At 43.7% G+C, this 16,584-nt stretch overlaps 1 protein-coding gene across 1 annotated transcript in view; it reads left to right on the forward strand.

The window, feature by feature from the left end:
- The window catches only part of LOC146809073 (B-cell receptor CD22-like), a 261,719-nt gene that overhangs the window by 121,205 nt on the left and 123,930 nt on the right, over window positions 1-16,584 (forward strand). Inside the window, exon 4 of the mRNA XM_085614824.1 lies at window positions 11,660-11,926. Within this exon, the coding sequence (XP_085470950.1) occupies window positions 11,660-11,926 (267 nt within the window). The remainder of the gene's footprint in view (window positions 1-11,659; window positions 11,927-16,584) is intronic.

Consider the following 16,584-nt stretch of genomic DNA (forward strand, 5'->3'; position numbering starts at 1 on the left):
GACAAATAAAAGGCATTGCCAAGAAAGGGGATGGACTAGAAGTACACAGACTGATTACTGCAGGTCTCGGAGAGACAGCTGCGCTGTCAAGCTCGACCTAATAAAAAACACCTTCCTTTGCAAATGACACTGGATAGGAAGAAGAAGGGACTTTGACCACCCAGGCTTTAGCACTCACAAGGGTTTTCAGAGTCGACATAGCCATAACATAATTGCCCCTGTACCAGCCAAATCAGTATACCCAGCACAATGCATAGCTAGAGCAAAGGAACGCAGCTCTCTCTGCGATAACAAAATAGGGAAAATATTATTATTATTAATATTATCAATTAACATTTGCTAGAGCGCATGGCTACCCTAAGGCATCTCAGCAGTTCACGCTCCTGTCTGGAACAGCCACGTTTTTAACTGTTTCCGAAATCTTAGGTGGTGGGTCATTGACCGGAGATCGATGGGAAGCATATTCTCAAGCTTTGCATCATTGTAGGCAAAAATATGGCCTCCAGCACGTGCTCTCTTGATTTTCGGCACATGCGCCAGAAATAAATTCGCTGAACGCAGACTTCTCGAGGGGCGATGGAAAGCTAGAAGTGAGAGGTTGACTTTAGGGCCCCTACCCCAGAGTGTTTTGTGTGCTATACATAATGACTTAAACATTATGCGTTCCTTGTTTGGTAGCCAGTGTAGCTCTTTTAATGCCTGCTTGGCTTTGGGGATGTTGTGCAGCAACCTGCCTGCACAATTCTGGATCACTTGTAGTTTCGTTGTTGACTTTGGAGTCCCCAAGTAGAGGGAATTTCTGTAATCCAGCTGGGATAACACCAGTGCCTGGACCATGATCCTGCATGCTGATTCAGGAAGGAATGGAAGAATTTTTCGCATCTGCCTAATGATGCCGTAACATGTTGCTGCTAATTGTACTGCTTGATGGTCAAAATTAAGCGACCTGTCCAGCCAAACACCCAAACTCTTAATCTTTACTTTTGGCTATTGCACCTGTCCCAGACAGTTAGGCCAACTCAGGCCTCCCATGGCACTAAAGCAGTTACCCAGGATCATTAGCTCCATTTTGTCTCCATTAAGCTTGAGACACAACTGGTCCATCCACATGGCCACCGTTCCTAAGCAGGATTCTAGATTAGCTGGTGCTTTCTTTGGATGGCTTAATGCCACCCCTAGTTGTGTGTCATCTGCGTAAGTTATAATATGGTTTCCATATGGCAGAACTAACTCTGCAAGGGGTATTAAATATACACTAAATAGAGTAGGACTCAGTGAGGAGCTTTGTGGCACTCGGCATGTAAGTGGCACTCTTCTTGAAGTATGGTTGCCCTCAAATACCTGGTATGACCTGTCTTTCAGAAAGGATTTAATCCAGGTGAAAACGTTTCCTGATACTCCGATCATTCTTAATCTATCGACGAGAATGCTGTAGTTAACTGTGTCGAAAACGGAGCTTAGGTCAAGCAGGATGATTGCCACCGTGCCTCCCTGGTCTAAGATTTTTCGTGATTCCTCCACTACTGCTAACAGGGCCGTTTCTGTTCCATGCTCTGGTCGAAAGCCAGTCTGGGATGGATGCAGATCGAGTGGGTTTCTAAGTACTCCAGTAGGGTTCTATTTACATGTTTCTCTAGGATTTTACTGTTCATGGGAAGGAGTGAGTCGGCCGATAGTTGCCCCAAACATCTGGGTGAAGGCTGGTTTTTTTTAGAAGTGCTTTTATCATGGCATGTTTCCATGACCTGGGCACTTGACCCGTTGCTAGAGAAGAATTTAATACTTCTAATAGTACAGCTAGAATGATTTCCCCAACCTTGTGCAGCATGTGCATGGGGGCAACGTCCAGGGGGAAGCCTGATTTAAATTTGGAGAACAGTTGATATAATGTATCTAAGTCCAAAGCAAGAATATCTTCTAGCCGTGGGAAGCTACCACCCGGGGATTCCACCTCCTGGTCCTGATTATCGAGGTTAGAGGATAGAAACAATTATAAAACTTGAAAACAATATTTAAAATATTTTTATGATATTCATTGTAAATATAGAACATAATTTAAAAAAATGCTCCAGCACTATTTAATTAATTCTGAATTATATATTTAATTAATGTAACTATATTAAATATAAATTACAATTACTTGTAAAGATTTCCTTACCAAACAAATCAGATCTATAGTAAATAAATATGTGTTTTATATATTAATCATTATTCAATTTGATGTATACAATTAAATTAAGTTATATTTATAGTTTAATAAAAAATAATGGTATAATAATTTTACATGTAAAAGGGTTATAAAAATATCTTGAAATAAAGTAAAAATATGTTTTATAATAAATGCAATGTATTTATATTTGAAATATTTTAAATAATTTAATTTAATTTAACATTAGTTTCTATGGGATGTTATATTTAGCCCCTTGCGCCATTATGTTCTGTGGATGGGCTTTGTAGTATCAATGGTTTGGCCATGTGTAGGGCTGACTTACAATTCTCCTTTTTAGTAGTAATACCTTTACATTCATAACCATTTCAGGGAGTGGAGACGTATAGCTTTCCGCTCATAAATGTTGAATAGCCCAAAGTAGTACAGTTACTCCAAAGTGTAAGAGTGAACTCTCAAGTTTATTTACTCAGAGTAAATTTCCCTTCTTGAATAGGGCCCCAAACCTTTTGTGCAATATGTTATATATTATTACACAGTACATTAGGTTTGTTGGTGATTTCAAAGTTTGTAGTGACAATGTTGTCTTTGATGACAGCAGGCAAGTGTCAATATGCTTTGAAGTGTGGTCACACTCTGATTTCACCCATTGCATTCTATCAGTCCATAATGTAAATTTCTTTCAGGGAGGGAGTGCTGAAGTACTCATCAAGAAGCCACCTTCAGGGCATCTGGTGTAGCTCCATGCTGTAAAGTCTTCAGCTTGTCCTTTGCATCATGGAATCACAGTGAACACTACAAACCTGGCACAGCAATATATGAATGTCAGGCTTGTGTCACGAACCACCTATACATCTACCTATCGGTACACTAGCTCTGTGGCTCTGGTAGCAACGATCAGTATGTATCTAGAACCTATTCTCATTCTCACATTGAATGAAATCCTGTTCTGACTGTAGGACTGCAAGTGCTGGGCCACTAAATTCATCAAGACACACATATTCAGTCTGAGGAGCTATAGAAAAGCAGGCAGTGTTATGTTATGCATCAGGCCCAAGAAGTTATGGTATGCACCAGTGGGAACTAATACTTCCAATGAGAGTCTTTTTTGTTGAAGGCATGGCATTCTGTACATATATTGAACATAATACATCTGCTGTGTGTGTTGCTCTGGTCCCCTGGACTTACCTGTTGAGGGTTAATAATATTCATGTGTTACCTACTGGTCTTCAAGGCAGCAAAACGCATTGATTTATTGGGCAACATGTTTGTTTTCATAATTTTGTGTGTGTGATTTCGATGATTTATCATATTTTGAGGTGGAAGATGCTTCCAAGGTATCTCCTCCCATTTGTATCATGCCCAAGTGACTTAGAATGGCTGGAATTACTGTTTCAGCAAAATCTCAATTCATGCATTATTTTTGTATGTCGTAAAAATATGCTCGGTATCAAGTGGTGCAGTTTTATTGTGGAAAAGCAGACAAAACACGACAGAATACTACTCCAACCTTTTCGTAATGAGGCTCTATGTCCTATTCTATTGGTGTGTTCGTTTACAGTCTGTATGTGAAGACCACAACAAGAAATTAACAGGTCTTATCTTCAAGATGCTCATGAAATGAACGCTTATCAGTCTTTCTCTTCATATATAAGGCAAAGCAATATTTTGAGAGGGTTGCACATGAGTATTAGGTATGAGCATCAGTATTAAATAATATTTCCCCAAAACACAGGCTTTGAAATTTAAGAGGTATAAACTGGAAAGATGACATTAGATAGATAGATAGATAGATAGATAGATAGATAGATAGATAAATAGATAGATAGATAGATAGATAGATAGATAGATAGATAGATAGATAGATAGATAGATAGATAGATAGATAGATAGATAGATAGATAGATAGATAGATAGAAAGATAGATAGATATTTTGTAAACTTCATTTTTTCAAACATGAGAAATTGGGTTGTTAGTTGAGTGCGATGTTAATTCTGATCAAGCAACAGTGACAATCCCTGTCAGGGTGAATTACAGAAATTAATTAATTAATTAACCTGCGCTTAAATCTCTGGTAGCTTGGCACGAAGCAGGCAGCCCTAACTTAAAAGGCACACAGACAGTAATAAAGCGGAAACACAACCCAAGAAAAATCTCACACCAATTCTAAAACATAGAGTTTAATACAATATTTGACACCAAAACAACAAAATTCCAATCAGTGGGACTGGAGGTATGAGTTTCTAAAGTTTAAGGTAAAAACTAGCGCCTACAAGCGCATCAACCACAGACATCTAGTCAGGCAAGACCAGGTCAAAGTCGAAAAATATGGCCAACCGCATTGAAGTGCTAGTTGGATACAATTTGAAGGAAAATTCTCTGAGAATGTAACGTTCCGCGGGGCAAGGTGGCAGGTGGTGTCAGAGAAGGAGGTGTCATCATCATGTTGTGAAAATTTCCAAGTTCAGACTTTGGGCCAAATTGAGATCTTGGTGCGACCGGTCCTGCTGTGAAATTTTTGCGGTCTTCGCACCCGCCACCTTGCCGGTCCACTCTCCCAGTTTAGATGTTGGCTGGGCACCTGAGGACTGCCGCAGTCCATCCCACTCAGCCAGGATCTGTCTTCCCCATCGATGGCGCCAGAGGCTGACGCGGCTTTTGGAAGCATTCCCGCAAAGATTCCCACCATCCAGATTATGAAGTGCCTTTCTGTGGAAGCAACAGTGGCGAAAAACCTTAAAGTTTGGGTTGGCAGAAACTAAGAAAAATGGGTGAAAACTCATCATTTTTTGGGATCCCACCACCTATTCCGTCTTCAACACCATTGTCCAGGTCCTCGCTGTGCTGCTGCTACTTGACCTCGTTGCTCAGCCTCCCCATTTTCGCCAGATTCTAAGGTAAACTTTTGTAATGGATGTGCGTGTATAGTCAATGGTGTGTGCTTGTTGTTGGTGTCCTATGCTATATGTAAAAACAATGGGCAGTACACATTAACTACATGTACTTATTGACATATACACAACATATATGTGTATTGAGATATAAATAGGTTGTACTTACCTGTCTCCATGCCCCCAAAGGATCCTCACTCCATCAGGACTCGCCACCAGGACACCGCCAAACAAACAGGAACATCTAAATTGGCTTGGCGCAATACTTCTGGCCTGAGGAGACTAAGTTCTGTGAGCCGGCAGAAAAGACTGCTGCCACTGCGGTCTTCTGTTTCTAGCCGCAACATCTAAATATGGCGGGCAGACTGCCGTCAGCTCAATGGAGTATTTTGGGACCCCCGCTGTGGCAGACTGGCGATAAGACCGCCAAGATCTAGACCAGGCCCTAAACACCTTTTTTGAAAGTCGAAAATCTTCTGCTGACTGAGGCTGGCAGGACTGAAGGGGCACCACTTGGGGGGGCTAGAACTCATTCAGGCTGGGTTCAATTGCGGGTCCAAGATAGTTGGAGCCTTTTCTGTTCCTGAGGCTCTGATCAGAAGACCAGCCACTAAGCCTTTGGAGGCACTCTGGCAGTCCTGGGTTCAAGCAGTGGAACAGGGCTCAAGTAGCAAAGCAGGCCTTTGAGGGTTCAAGTCAGACTCCAGACAGCAAAGCAGGCCATTCGAGGAGCGGCAAAGTAGTCTTTTGGAGTACACAGCAGTCCACAGCAGCAGGAAGACTCAGACTCCTTCCACAGGTCCAGAAGGTGAACTTGAGTGTGGGTCTGAGTATCCAATTTCTTCTGGTGTCTTCTTAGAAGTAGGACATGTTTCTAGAGAATTCTCTTCAAAGTTCTTGAAGTTTCCTGCCTCCCCTTCACTGGCTACAAGTTCTCTGCACAAATAATGCAGTGGTGAAAAGTCCTTTGTATGAAGACAGGGCACAACCTGTTCAGTTGCAAGTGGGGCTTCTCCGAGTATGGCACCCCATCCTTCCAGTTGATGGCCCATCCAGGCACACCTAATCCCTCTATATGTGTAGCTGTCTGGGAGGAATAAACAAAGTCCAACTGCCATATGTGCCCAGTCATGTGTCCCAGTAACAGGCTGAAGGCACCAAATAGTTAGGGCAAAAAATGCCAACTTTCTACAAGAGGCATTTTCAAAACTGTAACTTAAAATCCAACTTTATAATTAAAGAGGATTTTTAATTTAAAGATCTCAGACACCAAACATGAACTACCTGTTCACAATCAGAAGTTAGCATGTATCAAAGGTAAATAGGCAACCCAATGTTATCCTATTGGAGTGGTAGGCCTCGCAGCAATGAATAACAAATACCAGGGCATTTCAGATTTAAAAATGTATGTCCAACATTTTACTTACAATGGGTCCTGTCCTATGGGATACTGTGGTAGGATGAGGTGTAGTATGTCACTGCATGGTATTAACTGTTGCATTTTGTTGAATGCTCTGGCAGTGCTGTGGCTCTTCATCAGTCAGTCTGCCTTGTCGGGATACGTCAGTGTTTGTATTGGGTAGGTGGAATGATGCATGGGGAGAATTCTGTGTAAAGGCCGTTGATGGCTGGCTGACTGAGCAGAGGACGTAGTATGGTATGGGGCTTCTGATATAAAATAAAATTTACGCACAAAGACATCAACAGTCTCGGTGTGAATCTCTACATAATTATTGATGACAAGGATGGGATGGATTGGACCCAACCATTGTATAGAAGCCTTGAACATAGATCATTATCTGTTTTTACACATCAGTGCAGTGGAAGATTACCAGATTTCCTGTTACAGGATTTTACTTGGAACCATTGGGTGCTACACCCATGGGGGCTTGCTGATCGGGCACAGAGAACAATTTATTTTTTCCTTCGTTTGTACCTACTGGGATCGGCATGGCAGCTGGAGTCAGCATACGCTGAGTGGCTATTATGGGCAAGCCCCCGTCTGTGTTCTGCTCCACGAGCACCGTGTGGCCATTGGAAGTGCAGTGTTGTTCTGCCTCATGAGCACCTTTCCTCACAGTCTTTTGCCAGTGTGGTGTCATCACATCTGGCACAACGTTTCTTACAGGCTCTGGTGCAAGGCTGAATTTTCAACAAAACGTACCGCAAACTGATCAGATATATTGTATTGTCCTGATTGACTATTTTTTTAAATGGATACATTTTAAAGGTGTGGCGGAGATCACTCCTGATGTGACGATTGAGTTTCTGGATGATGTGGATTTTTTTGGAAGGGGTACCGAAGATCTTAGTATTGGACAATGGCCCAAAACTAGTATCAACTAAAATGTGTGAGTTTCTTAGAATTAATTTTATAGCTCATTACAAAGTTGATCTTTATTCTCCACATTCGAATGGACTTGTGGAAAGGGCAAAAAGAATCATTAAAGAGGGGATTCAAATCACTATCTCTGCTAATTTGGATGTATGAAAATATTTGAAACGCGAGATTAGTTATCACAATACTCCCATTCAACAACAGGAGTAACACCGTTTGAGTTTTTGCGGACAAAAGTAGGGTTCTCAAAAACATTTCCACCATGAATGGCTTCTGAAAAAAATGAAGCACTTAATGGTCTTTTAGAAGTGAGAAACAAGGTGCAGAAAATTCACTCAAAGAGGAAGGCATACTATGAAAAGAAATACAAGATTAAAAGTAAAAACATTCAAGTTGGGGATTGGGTACTGATAGAAAAGACTAGTAGGGCTCCTTAAGGCCTTTCCAAATTTCAAAAACCTCTTCTTGTTGAAAAAGTGGGAAATGTTTCAGTGTTTCTAAATGATAGGGGCTGGTGGAACTTGAATAAAGTAATCACGGCTTCCTAGGCACACATTTTGTGTTGTGGGTCAGATAACAAGGCCATTGGAATGAGTCTGTTGTGTGGTACCAGTCATTTACAGGAAAGTGATGGAGTAACAAAAGTCTTAGGTGGTGCTACTTATCATAGGTTGAGGAGACAAATTCATTTTAAATCTTCTCATGAAAGAGGCAAGGACGTGGTAAAAGAAAATGCTGGTATTATATCTGGCAGGATATTTGTGTAAAGGTGTAGTGTGTTACCTCACGTTATTAACTGTTGTATATTGTTGTATGCTCTTGCTGTGCTGCGACTCTGCATTAGTCAGTCTGCCTTGTGAGGTTGTGTGAATATTTTGATTTGGTAGGTGGAAAGATGCGTGGGGAGGATTCTGTGCAAAGTCAGTTGATGGCTGACTGATTGAGCAGAGGATGCATTATGGTATGGGTCTTTTGATATATATTAAACTTTATGCACAAAAACAACAGTCTTGGTGTGGATCTCGACAGGTACCCAGGGCCAACATTAGGGGTATACATTAAAAGGAGAGTTTAAGGCTTGGAAAAGGGTTTTTATTGCAAATGGAATTGGCAGCTTAAAACTGCATTCAGGCTGCAATGGCAGTCCTCTGCCATGTTTTAAGGAGCTACTTAAGTGGGATGCACAGTAAGTGCTGCAGCCCCATTAGCAGTGTTTAATTTACTGGCACTGACTATATGTATATATTCTGCAAAGGACTTATAAGTACATGAAATATGCCAAGCAGGTGTAAGCCAATTTAACCATGTTCAAAGGAGAGAGCACAGGCACTCTAGCACTGGTTAGCAGGGGTAAAGTTCACAAAGTCCTCAGGCCAACAAAAATGAATTCACCAGAAATAGGAGAGGTGAAGGCAAAACGTTTGGGGGGACCCTGCAAGTACAACATGACCACCCGTCTTCTGCCAGAAGCCAGGGGAGACTAATCAATACATAGATGGGCTTCCCTGCTTAGGCAATTGAACATGAACAATGGCCTTTTACGATAGAGGCCCTTGCCAGTTCTATCTGCTTCTGAATTTAGTTGGATCCCCCTGTCTGCACTCTCCTGAGCCACTTCGTTATACAATTAAGAGGCTTTTGATATCACACAAACATTAATAAAGTGACCGAGTTCTATCATTCCTTAGCTGTTCTTCCAAAGTTAATGTAGAAAGCTTAAGAGAGAAAATGCTTTCAATATTGAATTACTGAGAGAAACTGAATTAATTGTATGATTTTTGACTTCGACATTGTACTTACATTGAAAAGATTCAACACCACAGGAGAGGCGATGAATCCTTGTGAAACCCTGCAAGTTACTGGTAGCTGCTAGGACTGGTAGATGCTTGTTGGCTTAAGTGTCATTTTGAAAAGTCTGATGAGAATCAGGCAATAGAGGTGCTGGTGAATCCCAAGCACAAGACCATAGTAAAGAATGCTTAACGAACAATGTGCTAAAAGCTTCTGAGAGTGTCACTGTATGTGATGAGGATGCTGTTGTAACTCCCTATGTCATTGGATTCACAGCCAGGTGGAAGTCATTTTGCATTGATTGCTCTTAGTCACTGGATGATATGTATGTATGTATGTGTACTTAGATAGTGCATTGTGAGATAGCACCAGTATCCTGAACAGAAGCAGGGAACCCATGTACAAATCTGGCTATTTCTCTATTATTTCCAACGAATGGTACGATGGGTTATATAGCAGTATCCTAGCATGGTCTAGAATGGCTTTCTCTTCTAGTGGAGGAATTTATCCAGTTATCTGGAAAGACATTTATGTGAAGAAGGCATTCTCTATTTTTGGAACTGGGATGAGTAGTTCTCAATTCAGGAATTTCAAGAGGAGTAGGTTGTCTTTATGAGTGCTGAGGGATTGTAGAATATCAAGGGAAGCACTTCATCTTTATAAGTGGCTGAAATAATTTAGAATTTCAGGGGAAGCCAGTGCTTAACTTGAGCTGGTGGTTTCCAGTACATGGCACCAGCACGTCAGTGTCAACAATGGCACTTATGACATTAAAAGTTGCTGATACCTGCCTCCCAAGTCATTCTTCTAGATTTGGGGGCCTTAATAGTCTAAAATGTCACACTTATAGGTGTATGATAGTTATTTGTTGTGCTGGTATTGCCATTGGCAGCGCTTGTAGGTGCAGTGGGTGGTGCAAGGTGCGTTAGCTTCCTGTCGAGGGCCTTGGCACTTATTCATTTACAAATTCAGCACTAAGGGGAGAAAACTGTCTTTATGAGTGGTGAAGGATTTTAGGAATTCGAAGGGAGCACGTTGTCCTTGGGAATGGCTGCGGCTTTAAAGGGGATCACATTGTGTTTTTGAGGGTTTGTGTTGAGAGCTGAACCAGGTCTCTGACTTCTACAAACGACAATGCCTTGAAAGTGAGCATTTGGGTGTGTCGTGTGGAGGGATGGGTGGAATGGCATTGGTCTGCCTGATGCTCTCAAAGTGTTGTTTAACCTTCAAAGTAATGAATAGTGGGGAGCAAAAGTGATTCAAAAAATATCTAATACAAATATCAAGATAAAATCCGATTGGCCGCACTCTGCTCGTCCTACCAGCGTGTTACCCCAAAGAATTGTGGTCCATGAAGTAGCGTCGGCGGGTACGCCTATGCCAAAAGTTTAAAATGAAAATAAGTGTCGCGTTAGCCATCCCTGGACACGTGTTTCGAGGTAGTTGCCTCTCGTCAGCAGGGAGTAGGTATGTGTGTAGGGTTGCTGCGTAGGCTGCCAAAAAATATTCTCAGGTAAAGTACCACTCACGGCGCGCCGGTTATCACAATACTGCTTTGTGACAGTGTGATGGTAGAACTAAAAAAATAAATTAATTAAATAAAAATGACGAAAGAAATAGATAAGCAAAGCTGCACAAAGGGAAGTGAATGAGAGCAAAGTATAATTCTAATTATATTCTGGGCATACTAATTGAGAAACGAGGTAAGAAGCTAGGGTAAGAAAAGCGGTGTGTAAGGGAAAGAATGAGTGATTAAATAAACTAACTGGAAAGAGAGTGAGACAATCACTGAGTAGAAAGCCAGACCCAATAAAACAGCACATAACGTAACAATAGAGTAGTGAAATAAAAGGTGGAAGATACAAACGAAAGGGAAAGATACAAACAAGGAGCATGAGAGCAGGCACTGATGGACTGAAAGGGAAGGAGATAGGAAGGCTGGCAGATAGAGCATGGTGACACAGAGAGAGAGAAAGCAAGAATGGAAGGGGGAGAGAAAGATACAGAGACACATCGAGATACTGAGACAAAGCGGGAGTGATAGCAAGAGTGAGTGTGACAGAAACAATGTGTTGATATTATGAGAAGAGAAAGAGAGAGAAGCTTGAAAACATATATATGGGTGGGAGAGTGGAAAGAAGGAAACAATAAAAGGGAAGCAGCGGAGTCAATAATGAAGTTTCCATGGTGGGGGATCTCTGAAGAGAGAGGACGAGTACAAGTGTCCTTAGAATGTGGATCACAAATGTGTGAGGGGTGCACTGAGTCCTCTACGAGCACTCACTCCAGGTGACAGGCCCTGATTCCACCAGGCACAGCAGAACACGGGCCTCCTTTTCAGCCCTCTCAATAGAAGGCTTCATTCCTGGGTTCTAGGGTTGTATCCTTTACACAGATCGCCCCTACATATCACCCATCACAGGTAGGACTGATCATTTTTAGTGTTTTAATGCTGTATGTTTGTTACACAGATGCCCCTAGGAACACCACCGCGGCTGAATATTATCCTCATCAAAGCATTAAAGAAGGGGACACCGTGACATTATCGTGTTCTAGTCGAGGAAATCCAGAAGCGAACACCTATCGCTGGTTCGAGAGTCCACAGAAGACCCCCATTCTGGGCTCCTGGTCGGTACTCACCCTGAAGAACATCAGCTGGGACAGCGGACCCTACGTCTGCACCGCAACCAATGACGTGGGGACAGGAGAGTCACCACCGCTGCATCTAAACATTCAATGTGAGTTACACAAACACTAAACACAACACTCGGGATAGGTCTGTTCAATTGTTTTAACAACAGTAAAGTGAAACAACCTGCTCACATAATGAGTCATAAGGTATAAAACTTCCACGGATTGCATCATGTTTAAGTTCTAATTGCCAGCTATGGAATCTGACAGTCATTCTTATTTTAATACCATCTCCTTTTATTTCCACGCATTGTTTCCAAAGGTTAATATTGCAAACCCAATTGACTGCTCTACTTCCATTTTTTTGCTCACAGAATTGTAAAAAAACACAGGCATTCTCGATTCACATGTTTGCATTTTTTTTAAAACATCGAGGTAGGTATATTTGCAATACTGTGATTAGACTAGGCGTGGGATTTTATCACTTCTCCCTGACAGATGACTGAGTCTCTGACTGCACAGTCCCTAAACAGATCTTTGAAGGAGAAACGTATCTTCAGCATGAGTCACGGTATAAATTTGATGTTGACTAATTCACAGAAGTGTTTCACATTGTAAATCACACAGCTGTACATTAACAAAAATTCAGTGGCGGCCCCTCCATTAGGGTGGAGAAGCGCCGCCCCACGCCCCCACCCGAAAAATAAAACAATAATATAACTGGTTTAAAACACCGCACGCCTGCCACAGGGATTTCATATATCTAGATATGAAATTGGTAGCCTGGTCAGACATCACCTCTCTGACGAATCCCACACGGGAGAATATACCCATCAATGTAGACTCACCACAGGGCCGTCACAGTCCAGTAAGGCATGGCCTTGGGGTACCGTGTGGCATGGTCCACCAAGACCAGAATGAACGTGTTGCCCATGGCTGTCTTGGGGTCCAGAGGCCCCACAATGTCGATGCCCACCCTCTCAAAGGGGGTGCTAATGACAGGGAAAGGTTGGAGATGTGCCTTACAGTGCCCCCTACTGTTGCCGCTTGCTTGGCAAGTCTGGTAAGTCCTACAATGGGTGTCAGAATCCTTGCGCATCCGGCACCAGTAAAAGTGGGCGAAAAGCCTTTCAAATGTCCAGTCTTGCCCCAGATGTCCTGCTAAAGGCACATCATGAGCCAGACCCAGTAGGAAGGCCCTGAAGCACTGGGGTGACCCAGTGCCAGCAACCTTAGGCTCACTATATAGGAAACCATTCTCCCAGTCAATCCAATGTGACCCAGACTGATCACCTGCTGACTGGCTTGTAGCCTGCTGCTGCAAACCAAAAAGATAGGGGAATTCCTCTTGCTCCTTGCAGAATTCCTCCCTGGACAGCCTCCCTTCCTGCTGCCAATGGGTCAGCTCAGGCAGGTCCCCCAATTTGGCCACTTGTTCCCCTGTAGGTTCCAGGGCATCCTCCTTAAGGTCTGCCTCCTCCTGAAACATGGGAACTTCGGGGCCATTTTCCCGTGCCCCCTGCCTCCTCTCTTTCTGGCAGGCACCTGGGTCATTCTTCCAGGCTCCAGGTCCTCTTTATTGCCTTTATCAGCTGTCATAGACCAAGTGGTCACACACACCCTCTCAGGCAGACCCAACATCTCCAATTGAGACTTACGTTCCACCTTCTCCCAAGGGGAACTCTCCAGATCATTTCCTAACAGACAGTCAACATGCATGGCTGGTCTTACAACTACTTTCAAGGTACCTGAACCCCCCCCCCCGAGTTTGCAAAGGCACTCTGAGTTGTCAGCTGCAACTACTGGGTAAGGACGTTGGGAACTATATGCTCTTCAGGCATAAGCCAACAACTGACAGCTGTCACACTGGCTCCAGTGTCTCTCAGAGCTTCCACCCTATGGCCATTGATGATTACCCACTGCTTGTATTTTTTAGTGTTATCAGGCAGATAAGCCCTTTAGACCATCTCACTGTCTCCTAGCGAGACCAGGATCAATTCTGAGGGCTCTCACCACCCTTGGGAATCCAACTCTTCTCCCAAGGCTACACTAGCCAACTGGCTGGGTGGTGCACCTATGAGTGCAGGGGTAGTCTTGTTGGGAAACTTAGGATCCTCTATAAAGTAACCCACCTGACCACAAGCATACCATGCGCGAGGCCCCTTCTGAGCAGGCTTACCTGTAGGGACCCATGACTTCTTCTCACTTGGGAGCTGGGAAAATTTCCCTTGGTTCCCTTGGGGACTACTTTGGGGCCCTTTTAAGAACTCCTTTTATTAACCCTTGTCCCCCCCACTCTTCTGCTGGGATCCCACCCACCCTTGGTGTAGTCTCCCACAGGACCTTTGTGGACCCTGGTACTGATCCAAAGGTCCGCCTTCACAGCAAGCTTTCCAAGGTCAGTCAGCCTACTGTTAATCAAATGCTGCCATAGCTCTGGAAAACAACTACCAGACAAGTTCTTCCATGCAATCAAATCAGAGAGCCCCTGAAAATCATTTACCTGGCTACATTTCACCCAACCATCCAGTGCTCTGTAAACATAAGAAACATACTCCACCCAAGTGCTTGACTCAAGCTTCTTACATGCCCTCAACTTCTGCCTGTATCGTTCTGGGTTCAAACCCTACCTTCTGATTGAGACTTCCTTCATGGGGGTATAAGACATCTGATCCTCGCTGAGTAAGGCTAGCAAAGTTTCCCTCCCTTCTGTTATGAAGGAGCTCCACAACCCCACTCCCCAGTCTCTCTCAGGGACTCTATGGGACCTCATTGCTACCTCATAGCCTTAAACCACTGACCAATATCCTCATGTTTTACAAAATCCTTAATCACTTCCTTCGGGATGTATACCTTCCCTTCTCCAGGCACTGGCAACAAGTTGCCACCATTGGAACTGGACTCTGCACTCTTGGCTTTTATGTCCAGCTCCTTCAAACCTCTAAGAGCATCCAATTTTCCTCCATGACCAGTTTATGCCTCTCTAACTCCGATTTCTTATCCTCCATTTCACTCTCCTTCCCCAACCTGAGCTTAGCAAGTTTAACTCATGCACTCTGCTTCTCTCTCTGTTATCCAGCTCCACTGGAGACAGCCCCTTTGAAGATACACTGCTACTCCCCCTGGAAGGTACCCTCCCTCTAGGTCGACCCAATAGCACATCATGCTGCCCATCTAAATTCTCTGTCTCCACCATAGGCTCCTCGGTATGCTCAATGGCATTACTTGATTGCAATCAGGCCCTCTGCGCCTTTTGGTATTCCTCCTTCCTGGTGAGGCCTCTTACTGAGATTTAAAATGTATTGCAGAAAGATTTCGATTGTTGCACAGGGTATGTTTTAACCCTACCCTCTTCAAATTTAATATCCACAGATGCAATAGAGGCTGACTTGGTCATGATGAAAACAATTGCTAGCTCTCAAGTTGCATAAAATCCAAAAAGAAAAGTTGACCGACAGTATGTGGTTGCGTAATGGTCCTGCTAGAAATGGGGGTCTCTGGTTGGCAGTGGATGGCCACTGTCCAATCAGGGACCCTTCTTTCTAAGTCAGAGTGAAGGGCTGCACCCCCTTGACAACCCCTGCTCCACCCTGTGGTAACGTAGCACGAGCAGTTAGGCCAATCTCAGAGGCAGTGTGTAAAGCGTTTATGATCATACACAGTAAATACAGTGAGGAACACTACAAAGGGACACAACACTGGTAGATATCCAAGAAAATAGTTATATTTATAGAGACTTATCACAAGACCAGATAACGAGGAAAATACTGTACAAAAATAGTTCTCTCTGGATGCTTCAAAAATAGCTCCAATGGGTAAGGTAAAGTTCAGTTCAGGCCAGTGGTCTCTGCGACCCCTCTTACTCACAGCTCTGAGATGTTGGCAAATAATCCACAAGAAATGTCGCTCCTGCGGGTTAGCGATGTTTTTCCTCACGCTCTGGTCACGGCCGCTCGCTAACGGGGGTTAGCGATGATTTTCCGGACGCTCAGCCACTGTAGTGATGATTTTCGGGCCACAAACATGCGGAGCGATGATTAGGCCAGCCAGCCTTCAGCGGCAGTGATGCGACAATTTTCTTTACGCTCAGCAGCTGTAGCGATGATTTTCTGGCCGCAAACGTGCAGGGCGATGATCAGGCCAGCGAGCCTTCAGCGGCAGTGATGTGACGATTTTGTTTACGCTCAGCAGCTGTAGCGATGATTTTCTGGCCACAAACGTGCGGGGCGATGATTTTTAGGATTCAGCGACAATTTTGAGGCTTTAGCGACTAAATGAAGTCTACTGGTCCTGAGACTTCAGTCAGGGGGCTAGCTCTCTCTCTAGCCCTTGGGTGATTGCAGGTTCAAGATTGAAAAGTTCTCTTACAGCTCCTTTTCCCTCCTTTTTCCAGTCCAATGAAAACTACTGCAGGCCAATCCAGGGAACAGCACACAACACCAGGACAGTCCTCTCCTGCAGCTTTCTTCAGTTCCACGGACAGAGGTTGGTCTTGAGATCCAGGGGCAATACAAATTGTAGGGGTTTCAGCACAGATATTTATACCCCAAAAGTCTTTGTTCTAAAGAGTCACAAGTCACTGAACCCAGCCAAAACCAGTTCTGCTCAGTCCTGGAGCACTTTGTTTACCAGGCTGCTTCTTTCCTTTCAGGGTGCAGGGCAGAGACATCAGACGCACCACAGGAGGTGGAGCCAGCATTGTGGAGGGAAGGCACAGCCCTATTCTTGTCCCAGGTGCAACTCCTCCCACCCATCAAGATGCAGA

This window comes from Triturus cristatus, chromosome 7, assembly GCF_964204655.1.
Source record: "Triturus cristatus chromosome 7, aTriCri1.1, whole genome shotgun sequence".
Classification (NCBI taxonomy): domain Eukaryota; kingdom Metazoa; phylum Chordata; class Amphibia; order Caudata; family Salamandridae; genus Triturus; species Triturus cristatus.